The sequence below is a fragment of the Panthera uncia genome, chromosome F2, assembly GCF_023721935.1.
Source record: "Panthera uncia isolate 11264 chromosome F2, Puncia_PCG_1.0, whole genome shotgun sequence".
Taxonomy (NCBI): Eukaryota; Metazoa; Chordata; class Mammalia; order Carnivora; family Felidae; genus Panthera; species Panthera uncia.
In genome coordinates this window covers 48,929,225-48,953,223 of record NC_064812.1, presented here as the reverse complement: position 1 = coordinate 48,953,223, position 23,999 = coordinate 48,929,225, and the positions used below count along the sequence as shown (strand labels likewise).

The 23,999-nt window shown below is 38.4% G+C and overlaps 1 protein-coding gene across 1 annotated transcript; it reads right to left on the bottom strand.

Annotated features, from left to right (window-relative positions):
- PSKH2 (protein serine kinase H2) lies at positions 1 to 18,545 on the bottom strand. The gene is made up of 3 exons (XM_049633201.1): positions 18,361 to 18,545; positions 13,341 to 14,007; positions 1 to 306 (listed from the first exon to the last, which is right to left on the bottom strand). Exons 1-3 carry the CDS (start codon positions 18,543 to 18,545, stop codon positions 1 to 3), a joined length of 1,158 nt encoding a protein of 385 aa, XP_049489158.1.
- Positions 18,546 to 23,999: the final 5,454 nt, after the last annotated feature.

Sequence of the window (23,999 nt, the reverse complement as noted above, 5' to 3'; positions counted from 1 at the left end):
TTACAAAAGTGCAGACAGTGATGATTCTTTGACCTTTAAGTTTCTCATGCTCCACATCTGCTTTGATTTGTGATAAGACTGTGACTTAGAAGACTGTGCAGACTCAGGACTCTGAGAGTGGGGAGACGCCTTCCGCATGAGGTTCCTGGATATGACCCTCTGAAGATTCTTCATGGAACACCCTGCAGCCCTGGTGATCACCCAGGGGTGATCCAGGGCCTGCCCAGCTGACATGCGCTGACTAGCCTCCAAAATAAGTAGTTTGTCTATAAAGTCCTTCGCCAAGTGGGAAATATTTGGCCAAGGCTAGAAAGGAAAAAGAAATAAAATAGAATTAAATAACTAAAATAAAAACACACAAACACACATAGAGAATAATCTTCTTAATGACATAAATCAATGCATATCAAATTCAAAAGACTTTTTCAAATAAGCAAATTAAATACTATATTGTTAAATATATAGTGAACCTGAAAATCCACTTTTGAGAAAGGCAAAATAAAAAAAAATCTATTTGGCAAAAGGAAAAAACAAACACAAATTCTGTTCCAAACTTTCTGTTCAGTGAATGAGAATTCCTTTCTAGAAATCTGTCCAGCGTGCTGCAATTAGCAATGTGAGTTTCCACATCACATTTATGTAAGCTGGACAAGGAAGAGCAGCTATTGTACATGAAGTACACCAGTATCGAGTTAGTATTTCCCACATTCTGGTCATCTCGTAGAGTCCCCATGACTCCAAGAATGAGCCAGAGTGGGAAGTGGGATGGATTGAGAAATCATCAACTTTTCTCTCCCTTTGAAAACTTATTCCACACTTAGGATGCCTTCATCTCCACAGCCTCGAGAGAGAAGGAGAACAAAGAAGGCACTTCAGTGAAGACTCTGGTTGCACTGCATTTCCTCAACACACACAGGGCCCTCACTGTTCCAGTCAGCTGGCTCCAAGTGGGATCCAGCATGTAGCAGAGATATGGCAGGGTGCAGTATGTACAACCAGCTATTTGATGGTTCAGGGATTTATTCTGGCAAAATTACAGCTTTGGCACACACTTTAAATAGAATAGCAGCAATTCATAGTGACTTCTGGGAGGGTAAAGAGAGCTGTTGCTTTACATGTGTTTTCTGCATTACCTACCAATACATAGCATATATCTAGGAAAAAACTATAGTTTTGTATCCCTTGTCATCTACAAAGGAGAAACATTGAGAAAATTGCCAGTACATTTGCTGTATCTTTAGCAGCAATTTCTGATTGACATGTATTTTTTTTTTAATTTTTTTTTTCAACGTTTTTTATTTATTTTTGGGACAGAGAGAGACAGAGCATGAACGGGGGAGGGGCAGAGAGAGAGGGAGACACAGACTCGGAAACAGGCTCCAGGCTCCGAGCCATCAGCCCAGAGCCTGACGCAGGGCTCGAACTCACAGACCGCGAGATCGTGACCTGGCTGAAGTCGGACGCTTAACCGGCTGCGCCACCCAGGCGCCCCCTGATTGACATGTATTTTTAAAAAATTGTATCTCCTGGGGCGCCTCGGTGGCTCACTGACTCTTAATCGCCTGACTCTTGACCTTGGTTCAGGTCATGATCTCACGGTTCGTGAAATCCAGCCCCGCACTGGGCTCTGCACTTACAGTGGGGAGCCTGCTTAGGATTCTTGCTCTTCCTCTCTCTCTGCTCCTCCCCAGCTTGTGCATGCACATGCGCACGAGCTCGCTCTCACTCTCTCTCTCTCTCTCTCTCTCAAAATAGATTTTAAAAAATTATCTCCCAAGAAAGACAAGGAAATCCTTACAACCTATTGTCTTTGTCCTCATGTAAGGAAAAATCAGAATCTAATCAGATATCACAGTCTCCAATCTCTTAACACTCTATTAACCTAGAATTTGAATCAAAAGAAACCAGTAGGGGAGCCTGGGTGGCTCAGTTGGTTAAGCGTCTGACTTCAACTCAGGTCATGATCTCGCCTTCAGTGAGTCCGGCCCCCGCGTTGGGCTCGGTGCTGACAGCTCAGAGCCTGAAGCCTGCTTCAGATTCTGTATCTCCCTCTCTGCCCCTCTCCCACTCGCACTCTGTCTCTCTGTCTCTGAAAAATGAATAAACCTTAAAAAAAATTATAAAAAAAAAAGAAACCAGTAAAAAGGAATTGCTCTTTTTTTTCCTTCAGTTTACTTAGGTAAATGAGATGCAAAAGATATTTATGCCAAAAATAAAATGCATGAAATAAATGAATACATTTGCCAAATACTCAAACACAGGAAAAATAAAATGTAAACACTGCATGTCTAGACAAAGTGCGTCAGGGGCTGACACTCATCCTCTGCTTTGGCTAGACATCTATTTGGCTCTGGATCCAGACACATTTATCTAGGCTCAAGGTTAAATTAGAAGTCTCCGATGGAACATTATAAGACAAGCAACTGAATCTTTCTGGAAAATGTAAAATACGGGTAGTGAGATTTATGGAGAGCTCATTAAGATGACCTCAAATGAATATACACTTAAAATGCAGTTGCAGAAAATAAGGTAACATGGAAAAAAAGTTCTTCAGCCAAAGTACATTATTCAAACACGGGCTATAAACTACAGGACTCCTGAGCCATAAAGAACAACTGGAGAGTACCTAGGAGTGAATTACGTATTACACATTAGAAAATGACAGGTATAGAAAAAATGTCAGAACTATTTTATTTTTATCTTTTTAATATAAAATTTATTGTTGTCTCTGTTGTATAAAGTATAAAATAAATACATATATATATATATTTATATTATATAAATGAATAAGAACTGAGTGTGCATGCTCACATTTCTTTAACGAATAGTGTTATCTGACCAAAAATGATTTAGAGGGGCACCTGACTGGCTCAGTCAGTAGAGCAAGCAACTCTTGACCTTCGAGCCCCACACTGGACATAGAGATGACTTTTTAAAAATAAAGATTTGGAGACCACACATTGAACCACATTCATATCCTGGACGAACTCTCAATGCAATCATTGTGTCCCTTCACCAGCCTGGACAGCCACTTTGCCATTTCCACTCTTTGCCTTGAAAATTCTTCTGTTCGGCTCTCCTCAGCAGTCTCAAGGAGACACTGTCATCAGTCAGCCTGTTAACCCATCTCAATATGGAAAAAGCCTGGGATTGAGGTAAGTGGGTCTGGACTAGACAGGCTATCTGGCCCTCTATAGCTCTAAACAAAGGATCTCAGTCTTCTCATCAAAAAAATGGGGATCATCATATCTCTTTCATAAGAGTGCCATTCGAACCAAATTAGATCAAATATGTGAAAAATGGTTTTCAAAATATAAAATGTCATATATATTTGTTGTTCTTGTTCTTGTTCTTGTTACTATTAAACCACAATGTAACTCCTTCCTCAGCTCTTTTGTGGACATATCCACTGACTATATTCAGAGAACTGGAAGATGAAAATTATCTAAAACTTCTCATACCAGTTCCACTTACTATTATCATGATGAATGTGTGTCCTGAAAACACTGTTCTGTGTTAAGAGGTAATGAGCCAAATACAAAGAAAGGTAACAAGACATCCAGATGGTTAACAGACACATGAAAAGATGCTCAACATCACTCATCATCAGGGAAATGCAAATCAAAACTGTAATGAGATATCACTTCACACCTGTCAGAATGGCTAAAATGAACAACATAGGAAACAACAGATATTAGCAAGGATACAAAGAGGCATCCTCTTTCACTGTTGGTAGGAATGCAAACTGGTGCAGCCACTCTGGAAAAGAGCATGGAAAACCCAAATGTTTAAAGTAGAACTACCCTCTGATCCAGCAATTGCACTACTAGGTACTTACCCAAAAGATACAAAAATACAGATCCAAAGGGATACATGCACCCTAATGTTTATAGCAGCATTATCAACAATAGCCAAATATGGAAACAGCCCAAATGTATATCGACTGATGAATGGATTAAGAAGTTGTGGTATATCTATACAATGGAATAAAGCTTAACCAAAAACAATAATGAAATCTTGCCATTTGCAATGACATGGATGGAGCTAGAGTGTATTATGCTAAGTGAAATAAGTCAGTCAAAGAAAGACAAATACCATATGATTTTACTCATATGTGGAATTTAAGAAATGAAACAGATGAACACAGTGGGGGAAGAGAGAGGCAAACCATAAAACAGACTCTTAACTATAGAGAAACACTAAGGGTTGCTGGGGGTGGGAGGATGGGTTAAATAGGTGATGGGTATTAAGGAGGGCACTTGTTGGGATGAGCACTGGGTGTTATATGTAGGTGATGAATCACTACATTCTACTCCTGAAACCAATATTACCCTATGTGTTAACTAACTAGAATTTAAATAAAAACTTGAAACTACAAAAAAGAAAATGGTAGCACTTTGTTTTATCCCAAGGTCATTCACTTAATTTAGTTACAAATAAATTGTAAAATTTGTGAGCAATTCAGTCTTTTTTTTCCCCTTTGTTCTTTCTTCCTTTCCTTATCTGGTTCTTTGCCTATTTGTCCTCTTGAATAGAAATTGGCAGAACTGTGTAAATCAACACTAACAAAAAGAAGGTATAAAACCAAAATTTAATACTAACAATTGCACTACTTACTCACTTTGGAAGAATAAAGGGAATTTAGAGAGATGGTAGCTTATAATCTATTGATGTCTTGATTCTTTCACCTTTAAATAGAGAAGTAAGGAATGACTTTAGTTTTGTGCTTTCCAATTTCTTGATGAATAATTACTCCTAATGTGGTTCCTTTGCAGAAATGCCCATAGAGAATCACTAGTAAAAGTCATCATTAAGAAGCTAGACCCTACAAACATACACACACACACAAACACACACATAATATATGCAGTTCCTAAAATTCTAGATTCAACATCTTAAATTTTAAGGATTGTAACTGATGCTAAAATTTGATAAATATAGAGCTTACTGAAACAGGGTAATAACTATTCACAGATTTAATTACAGAGTTTTTAGAGAACTATAAATATCTATTTTTAAGTAGATAGATAAGTTGCCATTCAAATCTTTGAGCTAAGAGCACTCAACAGCAGCAGGTTTTAGAGGCACCTGGCTGGCTCAGTCAGAAGAACATGCAACTTTTCATCTCAGGGTTGTAAGTTCAAGTCCTACACTGGGTATAGAGATTACTAAAAAAAAATAAAAACTTAAAAAAAAAATTTTAATAGTTTTTATTGGAAACGTCTACTTATGACAATTCTCTGACTAGTATTTCTCTTCCTTTGAACTTTAGTGTATGGTCTTGGTAGGATTTCATTTATGCTCTACAATTAAATTTTATGTAAATGTGTCCAAAAGTAGCAATGAACTCTCCATGACCTTATTAGTTGTAGACCGGTAAAATCACTCTTCCTCAGCTCAGCAAGCAGGAGATTTTGTACATCATCCTTATGCTATAAATATTTAAAATTAAAACATTTTTCCTCTCAATCTACAAAGCAGACTTTAAATTGTGTTCTATCTTTGCCAAAACTAAAACTGCTCAGAGACAAAGCTAATTATGTCAGAATGCTTTAGCTATTAGGGAATTTGTAAACCCTGGAAAAAGTCAAAAGATATACCCAAGTTTATTACAGGAAGCATCTAATAAAAAATAAAAGTGGAGAAAGAGCCAATCAATCTTACACCAGGCTCATAAAGAGAATATTTTTGTGAGTTAAGGGGTTCTTGACATGAGACAAGTCATGCTTCTGGTTCTTCTTATAAGGAAAACACTGAAATTTAAAGAGGATTGAATAAAGCCTAATTTGTTTGAGCACTTATCACATTTCAAAGCACTCAAGGACATAAGAGTGACGAAAAATTGAATTGGCCTTTGAACTCTGAGTCAATGGTTGACTTATTCTTCCACATATAATATATATTTAGAACTAGTTCCTATTGTAAACCTCATAAACCAGAACATAAACAATATAACTATAACATTAAAACCAAGTATTTCTAAGTTTCAGAAGCTTTATGTAAATAGTTATTTTCTCCTCAACTCAATGAATTCCGCTGATGATATCAAGGTCAAGAAGTGCAACATAATCAAAGAAACAGATAACTACTTTCCATTCTAATCACTATCCCTTATACCAAAGGTAACAACTACACAGTCAAAAAGGTAATGCACATGGTTTTGATTCCAAGAAACACTCACTGTGATTGAGTTTCTTTTTTTAATGTTTATTTATTTTTGAGAGAGAGAGAGAGAAGGAGAGGGAGATAACAAGTGGGGGGAGGGGCAGAGAGGGAGACACAAAATCTGAAGCAGTCTCCATGCTCAGCTGTTAGCACAGAGCCTGACATGGGGCTTGAATCCACAAGCCCTGAGATCATGACCTGAGCCAAAGTCAGACGCCCAACCAACTGAGCCACCTAGGTATCCCTCACTGTGATTGAGTTTAAGGGAAGAGTATATATACCTGTCCAATTTAAGTCAAAGAAGAGATGAAGAAAGTGATAAGTAGAAAATGAAGTACATTACGATAGGTTTTACAACTATTGAAAGTATTTTCCATAAAACTACTTTTAAAGTAAAAATGTCATCTAAAAAGTTGAACACATTTTTGTGAACATAAGTTTTTAAGAACTAAACCACAGGAATGGGAACCAAATTACAGGAATTATGACCTAACTGAACTGTGGTTCATTTCATCATTGAAATTCTAGTCATGATGGAAAGAGAATGAAAAGGAATTAAAGAGCCAAATCTTTTGCTCTCCTTTCACTTTTTCCTACTTAATAACCTGCATGGAAAAGAAATATAGCAAAGAAAAAATAAGAGAAATAAATGGAGATGAGGATATAGAAAGAAAATTGGGGTCATGGCTGGTGACCAAAATCCATCAGATATGTTACCTCTCAGGGAGTGCATCAGTAAACTTTTTCCCTACCAGTATGGCAATCATAGGTGAATCTAAGTATACGGGGACCATTTTTTATCACTATCCATGTGGGATTTTTTTTAACATGTTTTTAATACCAATGTTTATCTTTGTCAGATGGCTAACTAACATGGTTGTAAGACTCATTTTATTATCAACTTATTTCACACCAAAAAAGACTGCTGTAATATAGTTATAATATAATTACACAATAATATATGATTCCCAACTCATTGGCAAGAATGTGTAATTTACCATTAGCATTAAAATGTTAACACCACACTTCTCTCACTCTTCCATTTAAAAAATGAAATGGTGTACTTGGTAAGTACAGTGTGCACTGTAAGATATATATGTAACTAGTAGCTTATTTAAGCAAAATTCAAACTTGTAGTCCCTCTGTTTTCCATATTAATAGTAATAGTAACAGAAATAGCTAACACAAATATAGCACTATGTACTAATATGTTAAACTATTCCAACCACTTGACATCTTTTAGCTCATCTGATCTTCACAACCACCTTGTTAGGTAAACACTATCATTATTACTGTTTTACAAATTAGGAAACTGAGATACAGAGAAATGAAGAAATATGCCCCAGGTTACATGCTTAGTAAATGGCAGAGCTGGGAGTAGAACCAGGCAGGATTGTTCTGGAGTGTGTCCTTAACCACTACACTACACTGCCTTACAAAATACCCACATAAATATACATTCACCTGCACACAAATGCTCTAAGATTCTTATTTTTTACTATACAACATACTCCTTTTTATGTCCTTTTGTATATGTTGTTCTGTCTACTTGGAACATACGAGTCTCCCTTTCAGAAACTCCTACCCTTCCTCTAAGACACAGCACACATGTCCTCTCCTTTGTGAAATCTGACCCAAATATCCTAAGTAGTAAGAGGCTGTCTTCCCTTCTTCCATGAACTCTGAGCCTTTGCTCCTACATGTATCAGAGCACTTAAATTTGAAGAGATACAAAAGAATACTTGGTCTCTCAGACAAGATCACCTGATTTCAAAGAGCAGGGTCATGGAGTATTTTCATATGGGTATTCCCAGAGCTGAGGATGATTCCCTAGCCCCGAGGAAGGCTTGACAAGGAGGGTGGAGACCACACAAGGATGCTTTCCAACTATCTCTGGGAGAAATGGTGGGTGAGTCTTTTACTTACTATCTCCAGCATGAGCCCTGCCACCAAGCTGAAAGCCATCATGATGGTACTGGTAATAAAGTAGGTAAGTGAAGGCCTCCTTCATACAATAGATAAGAAGTTTTTTTGTTTTTTGTTTTTTTTTCTTTTTGACCTGTGCTGTGTTTTTCCAACCTGGTTGCTCCTTGAGCATTGCAGGAAGTGACTGGAAAGGAGAACTACCCCTACCCTGCAAAGCCCAGTGAGTAGAGTAAATGTACCCTTCCAAACCACACTAATGTTCCAAAATGAATCTAATGAATTCAGCAACTGAAGGTATTAGTTATCTAAAATCCACCTTGCTATAAATTAAAATTTGTATTTTATGTTCAATGCAGTTACAGTTGAGATGCATTTACTCATGTTGTTATAAATCAGAATCTCTTTATAATTTTTAAAAACGATTATTTTTTGTTAAATGTTTCTCTATACTTAACTCTTCATGATATTTTATTGGATATAAAGTGGAAAATATGGTAGAATCCCAGCCTTCAAAGAGCCAACAACGTCTTGGAAAGATGACATATAGATTAAATGTCAAAACAAAAGACATTTCTCATAATCCTAAACACTATTCAGAGAAGGGAAAGAATAACACAGGTGGAATGGTCATCAAAGTTTCATGAAAAGGAATATATTTCACACCAAAATCAAGAAGAATTAAACATTAATATCAGAGCTAGTTTTTTGCTTATACATGGGTGGAGTCAGAGTATACATCTGCCAAATATCTAGCAAAATATTTGCTATATATATATATGTATATATATATATATATATACATATTCTTTAAATTTTATTTTATTTATTTTGAGAGGGGGAAGACAGAGGGAGAGAGAGAATCCTAAGCACTATCAGTGCAGAGACTGATGCAAGGCTTGAACCCAAGAACCGTGACATCATGACCTGAGCCAAAATCAAGAGTTGGACACTTAACTAACTGAGCCATGTAGGCAACCTTGCTATATATATATTAAACACATCACTCCTCTTCATTATAAGAGATACAGCACTTAAATCTTTGGAAGTTTTGTCCTATTTATTGCACTTCGCCACTGGACTTCTAGAGAAAAGAAATGATTCACACTATGTGTCATAAATGGAATTTTAGTTATAGACAAAGGGACTTTAAAAAACAACACACATTTATTATCTTACAGTTCTGCAGGTTAACATGGGTTTTACAAGCTAAAATGGTCAGCAAAGCTGTGTTCCTTCTAGAGGTTTCAGGAGAGAATTCTTTCCTTGCCTTTTTCGGTTTCCAGAGACTGTCCATATTCCTTGGTTCATGACCCCTTCCTCAATTTCCAAAGCACATCACTCCAATCTATGTTCCTTTCATCAAATCTCTTCCATCTTTGACCATCCTGCCTTCCTACTGTAAGGACCCTGGTGATCACATTGGGTTCACCGAGATAATCCAGGATAATATCCCCATCTCAAGATCTTTAATTTAGTCACATCTGCAAATTCTCTTTTGCCGTGTAAGATTATACACCTACAGATTCTGGATATTAGAATAGGGACACCTTTGGAGGGCTATAATTCTGTCTACCATACCTATTCTTCCAGAATCAATGGTCACTCTGGTATTTAAATAAAATTGGTGCATTTAGAAATTACTAGGCTTGTTGTAAGTGGTAGGTATACAATGATATGATGACAGAGAAAATGTGAGGATATGCCTTTCTATGTCTATCAACATGTGTTTCCTAGATGTCATGGACTGAATGTTTGTGTTTCTCCAAAATTCATGTGTTGAAGCCCTAGCCTCTTGTATCACTGTATTTAGAGACGAGGTCTCCAAGGAAGTAATTAAATGAGGTCATAAGGGTGGGGCCCTGATCTGATAGGATTAGTGACCTTTTAAGAAGAGACACCGCAGAGTTGCCCCCCCTCCCTCTCCCTATCCCCATCTCTCTCTCTCCACACACACAAAGAGGTCATGTGAGTACACCATGAGATGGCAGCTGCTTACAAGCCAAGAGAAGAGGCTTCATAATGAAACCTACCTTGTTGGAATCTTGGTCTTGAACTTCTCAGCTCCTAGAGCTGTGAGAAATAAGTTTCTATTGTTTAAGCCATCCAGTCTGTGGTATTTTGTTATAGCAGATTGAGATGACTAAGACACTTGGTAATATTGTAAGAAAATGTTAATATGATGGACATGGGTGCCTCACAAACACGGAAAAGAAAACCAAGGGAATATAAATCCAGTAACATTTTGCAAGCAGCCACAATCTTACTCTCTGTTATATGTTATCTGGGGCTACCAACAAGTATTTCCTCAAGATAGAGCGTGCACCATGGAGATAATGTCAGTGCTCCAAACAGAGCTTGAGCCCCTCTTTTCTGTATGTACCCACACCCCCTTCCTTTGGAGTGCTTTGCTTCTTTTGTTTTTAATGTTTACTTATTTTTGAGAAAAAGAAAGAGTGTGAGTGGGGGAAGGGCAGAGAGAGAGGGAGTCACAGAATCTGAAGCAGGCTCCAGGCTCTGAGCTGTCAGCACAGAGCCCAACGAGGGGCCTGAACTCACAAACGGTGAGATCATGACCTGAGCCGAAGTTGGATGCTTAACCGACTGAGCCACCCAAGTACCCCTGGAGTGCTTTGCTTCTAAAACCCAATACCTTGCTTTTTTCAGTGACCACCCTGGGGCACTTGGAGCTACTTGCCTTTGATCCCCAGAGAATATAAAAATTTACCACCAGCTCCCCACCACCATCACCCCCATTGACTAGCAGAGAGGGGTAGATGTGAAAGCCCAACTCTCCTACCTCAGGTTGAAAGAATGCTGAAGAATTCTTCCCTGCAAAATGAGGCTGACCTTTATGGCCTTGGCCTCTTCACCTTCCTTGTCCTGATTTCCAGACTCCCTTACCTATCTCCTGGGAGTCTACCCTTAACAAGTCACTTGAACCTGAATCTTCTTCTCGGGTTTCTTGGCCTTTAGGGGAACCCAACCCTAGAAACCCTCTGAATTAAACCTGATAAAAGGAGTTCTTAAAGAATATTTGCTTATTATTCTCACACATTAAAAAAGCAACAGTGATATCTAGTCCGAACATGGCCTAATAAACCACACTCCCAATAGTCATACTGTGTGCAGTCTCCCTCCACATTGAATCTGGGTTAGCCTAAGGCCCACAGAACTCACAATAGAATGAGGCAGAAGTAATGCGGTGCCATTTCCAAGCTCAGCCTTCAAGAGGACTGGCAATTTCCACTGTCTCCCTCTTGAATACTCCTTTTTGGAAAGCCTAAACTAACCTGTAAAAAGTCTGACTATTCTGCTGGAGAGACTCCATGGAGAATGACCCCAAGAAGAGAAGGCTCTACGAAGCATAGAGAGTGGAGGGGGGAATAAGGGTTCCGGTGACCTAGATGACCCCAGATTTCCAGCCATCCCCATCAAGATGTCAGACATTAGAAGAACCATCATAGATATAACGTCGCAGTCAGGCCACGATGACGGCAACTCCACCCAACAGTACATAGAACAGAAGAGTCACGGAGCCATAGCCAAAACAGAAAGACATATTCTTTATAAACAAAAGAACAACAGAAACACAAAGATATTCAAATTATAAAGAAAAAAACCAAAATGATCCATAATCCCCAAACCAGGAAATGAGCTCTGTTAACATTTTACTGTATTTCTTTTAAGCCTTTTTCCTATGCATACATTTTCCCACATGATTGTGATTATACTCTATACATAGTTTGTATTTTGCATTTTTATTTTCACTTGGTAGTATACTGTGCACATTTTTCCAATATCTGTACAATTTTTAAGCATACATAATTTAGAAACTATCATACTCTATCATATGGATGTCTCATAATATGCAAACATTCTTTTAGGGTTTTTTTTCCAATTATCCACTTTTGTAACTATAGCTCTGATGACCATCTTTATACTGAAACCTTTGCTGCATCCGGGATTATTTCCTTAGATTGTTAGAAGTGGAATTACTAGATCAAAATATATAAACTTTTAAAAGTTCCAGATGCATATTTTCAATCTACTTTCCAAGAAATCTGTAAAATTTTCCCTCCACCAGCAGCGAATGAGATGGTTGATCTCTTAATACTCTTAGCAATGAATCAAGTTGAAGGTTTTTTTTAATCTTTATTGATTTAAAAAAATTTTTTTAAAGACTTTGTTTTCATTTGCATTTTTGGGATATTAGTGAGGGTGAACATTTTTCAAACTTTTAATAATCAATGGTACTGAACTGTGTGTGAATTCCCCCCATCCCTTCCTACCTTTCTATGTAAGTCTTAGTTCTCAATTACCAATTTCGATGAGTTTTTTACAATGCATACATCTACAGTAAGATATTAAAGCTCTGTCAAAGTACAGAAAATATTATATTTAAATTTCTTCTTTAGCTTTTGATTTTGTGCAAGATGTTATACATACAGATATTATACCTTAAGTAGATATAATCAAACTACCAATATTTTTCTTTATGAGACAAAGAACCCTTTCATACTTAAAAAGATAATGTATTTGGTCACTTGCTGAACATGAAATGAATTTCCCTTTTTGTCAGGCATCCTACACACAAACATTGACAACTTTCCTTCTCTACTCAAAACAATAAGAAGTGAACACTTTCGCGAACACTGGGAGCTCCAAGTTTAAACAATGGATAAATATTTTACATAAGCTGTAAGGCTAAACGTTTCACTGAGGAAACATTATATCACAAAAAAGGCTTGGATTATCTAGATTCAAGGCAGAGAATCTCTCACCAAACACCCAAGCATCATGCTGAGCTTCTGGTACACATTAGTCTACTCAGCTGATGGAAGAAAAACTACACACAAACTAACTTGTCTACTTAATTATTAATGTCATGTACTGACCACAGACAACTCAGTAATCGAGGCCCTTGCCACCTTCAGATCAATGGCTCTCATCCAGAGGTGGTTTTGCCCCAAAGGGGACATTTAACAATGTCTGGAGACAATTTTTGTTGTCACAATTTGCGGAAGGTGTTGAATCTAGTGTATTTACTAGATATTAGTATCTACCAGTAGTGTATAGAGGGTGGAGTGAAGGCCAAGGATGCTTCTAAATATTCTGCAATGCACAAGAAAGCCCCACTCCCATCCCCTACGCTACCCCCCTGTAAAGAATCATCCAGCTCTAAATGTTAATAGTGCTGAGGTTGAGAAATTGCACTAAGCTAAATTAATAAGAATTAAATTATTTCTTACCTCTCCTGTATAATTATATTTGCCTTTCAGAATCTTCCTGTAAAGTCTTGTATGGTTTTCATCATCGAAAGGCAGGACTCCACTAAGTAAAACATAGGTGATTACACCAAGAGCCCACATGTCCACGGCACTAGTATAAGGTTTCCTTAGCAAAATCTCGGGGGCTATGTACTCTGGGGTCCCACAGAGTGTCCTCATTGTCCAGTCTCCACTTTTGTTCCCAGAGTGTGCCAAACCAAAATCTGTGATTAAAATTTTCGACTCGGCACCTGGGTGATAATATAAGAGATTTTCAGGCTTTAGGTCCCTGTGGGTTATTCGCAATGCATGCAGATACCGGATGCCATCTGCAACCATCTGGAGAATTCTGACAGCGTCCTGCTCTGTGAAGGATCCCTGAGTAATGAGTCGGTCAAAGAGCTCTCCTCCCGTAGCCAACTCCATCACCATGTAAACTCGATCCTGAGCCTCAAAGATCTCCACGAGCTGAACAATATAACGGTGGCTAACCCGCCTCAGGATGGTGAGCTCTGATTCACATGCTTCTCGGCCTTCTCTCACTCTGGTTTCCATCACTTTTATTGCAAAAGGTTTCTTGGTGGTCTTCTGCTCCACCCTGAGAACCTTGCTGAAATTGCCTGTCCCAATAAGAGCCTTGATGTCATATCTATTGGGAAGAAAAGCCAAATCTGTTATCCTCTGAATTGATGATTCTTAAAATTATTTAAGTTGGTGCTTTGTATCATCTTTTTATCTATCTTTATATCCCCTCATCCAATTCCCTTGCTCATTACAGCTTAATCGTATTTATTACTTTTGAAGTCCTCTCCAGATTCTTCTTTGGAATGTAGGTAAGTGATATGAAAATAATTAGTTGGTGGAAAGAGAACTATTAAAACAACAGTCTTTATAACAACAGTTACCATTTATTTTACATTTATTGTGTGCAAGAAAATTTATTTAAAAAAAATCTTCTCACAATACTCTTATTGACTAATATGATACTATCCCCCTTTTATAGGTAAGAAAATTAAGAATAAAAAAAGTTAAGTAATTTCCCAAGGCCACACAGATTGTAGTTGAAATGGATGGGAATTAAATCTAACCCCTTCAAATGTATTTCACCAAAATTTCATTGAAGAACTTTAGGATCACCTTCTACCATTTTCTTTCTTCCCCACAACACTTGTTTTTATTATTCTGCAACAACAACCACCAAACCAAGTGGAGGAAATAAAAAAAGAAGCTTAGTCCTGTTTATAACTTCTCATAAGAAGGAGGAAATCATATCACAAGACAGGGTCTTCTTCAGGTTACTTGACCGTGAGCTCTCAGTCCGAGCGAGGCACATGCCCTATTTCATCCACAGTAGCGCTTTAATAGATAACCACTGATTAGGTAAATATGTCTGGTGGGGGTGGCGTTAGAACCACAGTTTCCTCCCACCTGACCCTCAGCTCTTGCAATTTCTGCACTGGAAACAGAATTTTAACATGGGATATATGTTAATGTGTAAAGTATCTCCCAGAAAGGCCAGGAAGTCAGCTAGGATTTCAAAGGCTGGTGACCTTGAACTTGAATTATTTGTGTAAATGTCTATGTCCATCTAAGAGTTCTATCAAATTTAACTCTCAATTTAAGAAATGTTGATGGGGTACCTGAGTGGCTCAGTTGGTTAAGTGTCTGACTTCAGCTCAGGTCATGATCTCATGGTCTGTGAGTTTGAGCCCTGCATCGGGCTCTGTGCTGACAGCGCAGAGCCTGGAGCCTGCTTCGGATTCTGTGTTTCCCTCTCTCTCTACTCCTCCCCTGCCTGTGCTCAGTCTCTCAAAAATAAAACATTAAAAAAAAAATTTTGTTTTAAAGAAAGAAATGTTGAAAAAGTGCTAAACTTAGAATTATGATTTTACATCTGGAAAGAATATTAAAGAATGATTTAATCCAACCCCTCATTTTACAAATGAGAAAATTGAAGATCAGGCTAGCCAACTGGTTAAGTTCTAGAGTGAGGATGAGAACCCAGGTCGCCTTACTTGAATGTAATTTGGTGCTCTTCCACTTTATTAGAACTTCTCCCAGGAAAGGATGCCAGCAAATGGAAACGTGCCCTGGGAGTATGCAGGGAAAAGGTAATTCTTTAAGTTGCATACTCAATACCAGAGATTCAAATGCAAATCTCAATCTGTGCTTTAAATAGCCTTATTTCTTTTTGCTGAGTTTATTCTTCCAGTAATTTTCCCCCCACCTATCTGTTCCTTATATTCCTGTGCTTACTGAATAAAAATGGCATTTGGCTGTACCAGCTTACTGAAAACAGCTTTGTTCTATGCAGTGCATTTAATTTTCTGGCCAATTACTTTATCAAAACAGATAGCAATTTACTCATCTTAAACGGATTCTGTCACCTCTTCTCTTTCCAACTTTGCTTTTATATTCACATGTACTTTCAGGTTGATTTTGAAGATAATCACAGGCATTTCAAATTCTATTGCTTTGCAAACCAACCAAGTTTTACATTTACCTCTAATGTGGATGAAAGCACTTTGCAGATACTAATTTATCACTATGCCCTCAAAACTGCAGGCGAATTCATTTGCTCACGGAATTAATCATCAGCTATCAGACCAATTACCATCTCTGAGGAACTACACTCTTTTGCTTAAATAAAAGGAGCTTTATTCAATACTGTTAAGGGGACTTCATCCCAAATATTTGAAAAACTGCTAGTAATTTGGCACTGAGGGAAACATAGGCTTTAAGCCAAAATGTAGAGTAGTGGAAATAAATGATTGCAGATTGAATAACCAATGTCCCATAACAAATTCCAGTAACTGCAGCCTTGCTTGTGAGCCCTTGATGGCATGGATGGTGACGATTTTTATGACTTGAGTGGCTAGATCTTATGCAGTGCCTGGCACAGAGGGAACAGCAATAAATGTTGAATGAAAGAATCGTTCACTGAATACCTATTATTTCCAAATTATTACATATACTTTGAAAACATTAACGATCAAATCAAGCATCGGAGAAGGCATTTATGAGCCCATTCCTTCCCTTCCACTCCTCCACTCTTACCCATCACCCAACAAAACAGCCTCAAAGTTAATTTTGTAGGTGGTGCAATTGTACATTAGCCTAGAAATTATAGAAATTGAAATTATTCCTGTAACTTCAGCTGCTACAAACTGGGGATCTTTTGAACATGTATTTAAAAAATGACACATGGAAACAATAGTAATATCACAACCTATTTGATAGAAATAATTGTAATGAACTCCCAAGAAGAAAGCGAATATCCTCAGATTTAAATTCTATCAGCTATATTATGCAAGAGTTCTAAGTGGAATGACAAAGGAGAAGAAAGACAACTGTATTCTAGAGTCCGTTCTGCCTCTAACTTCTACAAGTCAGTTAATCTTCTGGGGCTCAACTCTCCATCAGGTAAAGAAGAGCCTTGAGTTAGTCGCTAGAGCCCTTACAGCTACAGCCCTTAGAGTGTCGTGACCCTCCACCTCTATGACCCCTTCACACCTACAGGACTAGGGACTACCCTGCCGATGGAGGTTATGAGAGCAGAAAAGCCACGATTCTCTGGCTACAGATGACCAGAGATACCATCTAACCAATTTGTCATGATAAGATCCCATGTCCATTCTGATTCAAGTTCAGTTGGATCAGCCAACTTTGTCTCTAAGCTTCGCAGCTACTGGACTCATCCACAAGGTACCTTTGTATTTGAAGTTGCCAAGTAGGCCAGGAAATGGCTCAGCATAGACTCTGTTCACTGCTCTGTGATGAAGTAAGCACACAATTCTAGTGCCAGAAGTGTCCCTGAGAAGCCAATGGAGCCAGCCACCACTGTGTCCCGCCAAGCCCTGCAGAGTGGAAGAGGATTTCACGATTTTCTTTCTCTACATGTCCAACATGGTACTCACTGAGGAAGTTATTTTTCAGGCCAACCAACCCGCGATCCTTGCTCATTTCTTGCAGAGTCAGCTAGGTCCTATGTGTGCCATATGAAGACAAGAGTAAGTACTGCACCAATACCTAAATAAAAATTTGTGCCCTGCACTGTGCAGCATAATTTCCATATATTATTTTAATTATCCTCACAACACTCCTATGGAGTAGATACTATTATTATTCCCACTTTACAGAGGCAAAAACTGAGGGAGGAGAAAGGCTAAGGAACATTCTCAATTAGACATGCAAGAAGAGACAGGAGTGGATCTCGAGTCTGGCTGATTCAAAGACTTGTTTCTATCCTGTGAATTATAGGGTAGAATGTGGTAAAGATCCTTTTTCAGAATGTGGTAAAGATCCTTCGCAAACCAGGCCTGTCTGGACCCTGCCTCAGCATATCTGTGGCAAGGCTCTCATCCATCAGCCCTATAGGGGTTGAGAGGCCTTCCGCTTTCCCCGGCTCAGAGGCCTGGGACCCCTCCCTTTCCTCACTGCTGTTCCTCCTCCACTTTCAGTCTGGAATCTTCCACATCCTCTGCCCTCTCTGCTCAGAGGTGTCAAAGAAAATCTGTCCCTGACTCTTATTGAAACCAATGAAGAAGACTTTATTCCAGACTATTTCAAATGAAGTCAAAACTATTGCAGTAGGAGAGAGACTGACTTTAACTCTGTTTAAACAAAAGCCAAGAGAGTTTCAGCACTGAGAGAGCTAGTAGAGAGATAGTAGGGCACATTAGCTTGGTGGGGAAGGTGGTCAACATGAGTAGGCCATCCGTGCTAATTGGGGCTCTCGCAAGTTAGGCTCCCCCCTTCCCACAAAGACTGGGAGAAAGTGGCCCCATGATTACATTTCAAAGGGAATGACATTCCTTGAGAAAGACATTCCTGGGTTGTGGAAGGCTTACATCTCAAAGGGGCAGAGAAAGAATTTAGTGACATCAGGGGCCTAGCAGCATGAAAGCAGCTGGTCTAAAGCCATCTTGATCCGTCTTTAGTCTACCTTCCTCCACCCAGCCCCAGGCCAGCCCCTTTGCCAGTGCTTAACCTGCCGCTTTACCTGGCAAGGACACGCGGATCGAACCTGGCGCGGAATCGGGCCACCTGCATCCTGCGAGCCGCCTCGGCCGCCGCCTCGGGCCCGGGTCCTACGCCTCTGGAGTTAGCGCAGCCTTCACCCTCCTGCTTGACCCGGGGCAGCAGGGGCGGCCCCGGGACCACCTTCGTGCTGACGCCGCAACCCATGCCCACCGCACTCCCGAGAGGGGCCTGGAGCACAAGGCGCCACCGCGCGTTTATCCGCAGACCAGCAGAGCAGAGGCGGGACAGAGCGACCCGCCCCCAGAGCCGACCTGGGAAGAAACCCCACTGTGGGTCTTTGTTGGGAAAATTACTTTCAGAAGGTCCCGCTGCCATTAGGTCGCCTTCATCGTCACTGACCACCTATCTGTGCGTGGAGTTTGACGTGGTAAAAGCAAAGTGGACGGACGAAAAGGCAGGAGCCTTAATTCTCTGGGACTCAGTTTTCTCACCTGTAAAGTGACGATGTGAACATAAAAAATTATATGAATCTATGAAACATATAATCTTTGTAAAGGACTTTGTCTCCAAGACTGAGCTCATATCCAGATGACATGAACATTAAATATATATACTTTGTGTATGTACTTTAAACTCTAAGAGCTTATAATATTTAAAGTATATAATAGTACTGTACTCTATGCATTAATTAAACACACTAGTCTGTTTCTGGTACGCCACTAACTCTCCTACAGCTGGAAAAGCCTCCCCTCTGGCTGATCCATCCGAAATAGAAAGACTGGGAGCAAAACCAGATATCTAGAATGCAGTCCAACTCACTGTGCAACTACAAGAATAAAATATATAAAAATAAGATTATATAATCCCTCTATATATTATGTAGAGATTGTGTAATCTTAATATATTAATTATATAATGTAATTATTATATTATTAATTATAATTATTATACAATATATAATCTTATATATGAATGCTATATATATGCATATATATGCATATATATATGCATATATATAGCATTACATATAATATATATAGCATTATATATTATATATAGCATTATATATATAACATATATTATATATATATGAATGCTACATATAATCTTAACTATGAACGCTCTTTGCATTCATAATTATCCATATATGTATGGATATGGATATTTTATATATTTGACAAATATTTATTTTGATAAATGATATTTTATGTATGGATTTGATATCAGTATATTGATTATATATAATTCACATTGCTAAATGTGGTAAGTGGTAGGTAAGTGATGTGTGGGAAGTGAAATTCAGTCAAGACCAAGGAGTCAATATCAGGCACCTGTAGCAAGTTGTAGAACCAGAACTGGAGGCCTAGTCTCCAAACTTCCAGTCAGGTGCTCTTTCATTTGTGCCGTTGCCTTTATAATTTCATTTAATTTTTAGTTTGGTTTAACAGAATATCTGTGATGAGTCAATTAGTCATGGATTTGCCCAGAAGAACTGTATTTTGAAGGAAAATTTGAAATATGACTTGGGGGTAGTTGAGAGAAAAATGAACCTATCCTATGGAGAGAGCTTAGCTACCAAATAATGAACTTTTCTTGATAAAAAACCCTCAGAATTCTCCAAATCCTAGGAAACAAAGAGATGCAGCAGTGAAGGCATCAGGCAGTCAGTTATGAGGAATTCCTTCTGTGTGTCTGGGTGCTCCGGGCTGCACTAACTGCAGAAAGTTCTGGTGTCCCGGCCATGGCTGGCTGCACAGCAGCAAGAGCTTTGTCAAGAGCCTTTCCCTAAACCTGAACCACATTCCTTGAAAATTGGCTAATACAGTCACTGATTTTAAAGCCTTGAAAAATGAAACAGCAATGGAAACTACTGATTAGTTCCTTTTTGGAAACCACCAACTATTAACTGGAAGTATTATTGGTCAAATAAATTCTGTGCCTGGAGAAAAAATTGAACTACTTAATGCATTCAAAACTTCTACTTTGAAGGCTTTCATCAAGATTTGAAATGTTGCAATGCTAAACTCACATCATAAGCATGTTCTTTTAGCCTAAGTGACCCTTGAGAAAGGGTGATACCTAAAAGTAACTTGTAGAATAACATCTTACTACACAGAGTTTCCTATGTGTACTTTTCTTTATTGTGCATTAATTGCATTATTTGGGAGGCCTCTCAAACTTTGTTTGGGACACATACTATTTACACATTAATTAACTAGTTATAGTTATTTAAATTATGTATTTATCTGAGTTGAAGTAATAAAATTGTTCAAATGAGCTTTACACTTAATGCCAATTTTAAATGAATTTTTATGTTTACATCAATGTGTTTAGTGCCCATAAATTGCTTCCTATAACATTCCACTAGCTGAATAAATGGAAATGGTGTTTAGCATCGGTTCTGGGCTGAACTTAACTCCAGTGACATTTTCTGAAGAGTATTAAATAAATTGAACCTCCCTCCAGCTTCTGAAGGAAAAAACCTTACGTCATTCTCAACTCCCACTCATTGCCTAAAAGTCACAAGTTCTTATGAAATGGTCAGCCATAACATCCATAACAATATGCAATATATTTGCTCCAATCCCTCAGCACCAGGTTCTATCCTACACCTAGTTTTTAAAAAGCAGAGTTAGAAGTCGAATCCTGAAAATTGAGGATAAATCCTAAACACTGTTCTGGGCAATAGAGATTCTGAACCCATAGAAACTTCCTCAAATAACATTCTGGCTTATACTTCATAGATTGATGTAACTTGATTTGTGAGAGCTGCATTCCCCCATGTTACAATCCAACCCCTAAAGAGTATTCCACTGAGAGCATGTAAGGAATTATGCCAAATCAAAACCCATTAAAGACTTAGACTATCATTTAGAGAAAATTCATTTAACTCTTACATGAACAATATTGGTGGAAAACATGAAAAAAATTATAAACACTCTGTATTCTGGTCTACTGTCAATCTTTAGGACACTTCAGTAAAAGAGAGCAACACAAGAAATTAGGGATATCACAGGGAGTGATATACTGGGAAGACCTTCAATTTTATGCCCTCCTGTATCTTAAAAGCAATATATATATATATATATATATATACACACACACACACACACACACACACACGTATATACATATATATACATATATACGTATACATATATACGTATATATGTGTGTGTATATATATACATATATACATATATATATACATACACACATATATATGTGTATATATATATCCAAAAGACATTTTTAACACATAACATAAAGAATTTGCTTCATTTAGAATTGGATCCTCTAGAATTGTGATTTTGTTGTGGAGGTTTTTCAAGTCTTACTTCTCTTTAAAGCCTCCCTGTTGGGATTCATTTTCCCTAAAGTGATCTCACGCCTGAAACATCAGCTTGAAGGTGTTCATCTGACTGACTTCCTTTTACCCAAGGTGTGGGATTTGTGTTTGTAATGACAACTCCCATGGGGCTCTTTTAAGCCCATTTCACATACACAGGGAAGTGACTGCATGCAAGCGACAGCACAAAGCTCTCTCTGAGCTTTGTTCCCGTGAACAAATAAGAAGACTCTCTAAGTGGGATGCCTTTGTGTGAAAGTCAGAGATGGGAGAAACTTCCCTGCTTCCCTTGGCAGACTATTTCTCACTCTCATGACACCTTACAAAAAAAAGAAAGAAGAAGAAAGACCATAATCCAGACAAGGCAGGAAGAAATTTTCAATGACTGAAACTGTTTTTCCTTCACTCAGTAATGAATTATTCATGTTAACTTGCATATCTCTAGATTTGGCACTAAGAGTACTTAGCTTTTATAGAACTTCAAGTTTTAAAAATTCTTTATCTTATAATTACAAAATAGAAGACAATATTAGTATACAGTACGAGGTAAGAGCTCTGTTGTCAAGTAAAAACACAAATTTCACTTTTTGTATAGAGGTGAATCAAAGAGGCTGACAATCATCGCAGTGAATGAAGTTTCTCTTTGTGCCTAAATTAAAGATAAAGTGGGACAGTATTTCACTTTTTTAGCTGATTCACCTAAAGAAATTCTGTCTTGTCAAGGTGGCAATTTGTATCCAAAGCCTTTAGAAAATGATAGTTAGAAATGTTTAGCTACATGGGAAAATCTTTACAATATGTTGGAGTGTGGAAAAAAAGAAAGCCCTATATAGTGTGATCTTATTTTTAAACTCACTAATGAGATAAATTCCTGTGGTGAGGAAGGAAGCCTCTGGCTAATCAACAGTAAGGAATTAAGCCTGCTGACAACTATGTGAGTGAACTTGGGAACAGATTCTCCGACCCCCACTGAGCCTTGAGATGGCTCCAGCCCCAGACTACAGCCTGATGCAACCTCCCGAAAGCTTGGCTCTGAAAGGAGAACTCCCACATTCAAGTCCCAGTAACACTATTTACCAGCTCTGTGACCTTAGGAAGGTTACTTAAACTTCTGGGCACCCCCCAAAACTTTTCTTGTCTGAGAACCTGAAATAAAAATATAAATGTCGTAGGGTTGTTGTGAATAACTTAACACATGTAAGCACTTAGAACAATACTTGAAAGATTATAGATGCTCGAAAAATGTCATTATTGTTATATATTATATGTAATTATTGCACATTATATTAAAAAATAACAAGTAAATGACTTTAAGGAGTTGCGTGAGTTATCTATTATTATGTAACAAATTTTCCCCAAATTTAGCAGCTTTCAAACAACAAGTGTTGATTTTTCCCCAGTTCTGAAGATCAAGGATCTAGGAGGGGTGCATCCTAGCTGGGTGCATCTGGCTCAGGGTCTCAGGAAGTTATAGTCAAGCTGTCTGATGAGGCTGCAGGCATCTCAAGGCATGACTGAGCCTGAATGCCCTTCCAGTTTTATGTCTGTAATTATTAGCAAGTCTCAGTTCCCGACTGGCTGTCAGACAGCCTCATCACTTGCACTTCTCCATGGGCTCCCTGAATGTCCTCTCTATACAGCAGACAGCTTCCCTCATGACTGGTAAGGAGAACAAATGAGCATGCACTAGTGAATGAGTAGAAAAGCACCCCAAACAGAAGCAGCAATCTTTTATAGCTTCATCTCAGATGTGACATCCCATCACCTTTGCCATTTGTTCTTGGTCACACAGCATCTCTGGTACAATGTGGGCAGGAACCACACCAGGGTGTGACTACCAGGAGATAGGGATTTGAGAGGCCATCTTGAAAACTGGCTTCCTCAGGGGTAGAACTAAGACCAGAGAGTGAAATTTCATTCTAAAGAGGAATTTGGAAAGTCAAAGACATCCATGGGGGAGAAGGGAAAGTGGGTGATGGGCATTGAGGAGGGCACCTGTTGGGATGAGCACTGGGTGTTGTATGTAAACTAATTTGACAGTAAATTATATTTAATATTTTTTTTAAAAAGTCAAAGATATCTAGAGATGGAATTGCAGGCTCTTTTTCGTACTGGAGTTAAGTAGTTTTGCAAACAGTTGGCCTTGCTGGGGAAGAGAACATTCAAGCACAAAGATGATTGGACTTGATGAATATTCAAATCTCTTCCAAGCCTGGGCTTCTAGGACTTCTTCTCTTGTGTGGTCAAGTCTAATCATAACTGGATAGTAGGCCTCTTGAGGATCCAGACCATTGTGTCCATCCAACTCT

Excerpts from the sequence above, each read along its gene's own strand:
- PSKH2 (XM_049633201.1), bottom strand. The coding sequence starts at position 18,545 with ATGGGTTGCGGCGTCAGCACGAAGGTGGTCCCGGGGCCGCCCCTGCTG. Across the intron at positions 14,008-18,360 it reads GATCCGCGTGTCCTTGCCAG|ATATGACATCAAGGCTCTTA; the intron begins GTAAAGCGGCAG and ends TCTTCCCAATAG. Across the intron at positions 307-13,340 it reads AATATAATTATACAGGAGAG|CCTTGGCCAAATATTTCCCA; the intron begins GTAAGAAATAAT and ends TTTCCTTTCTAG.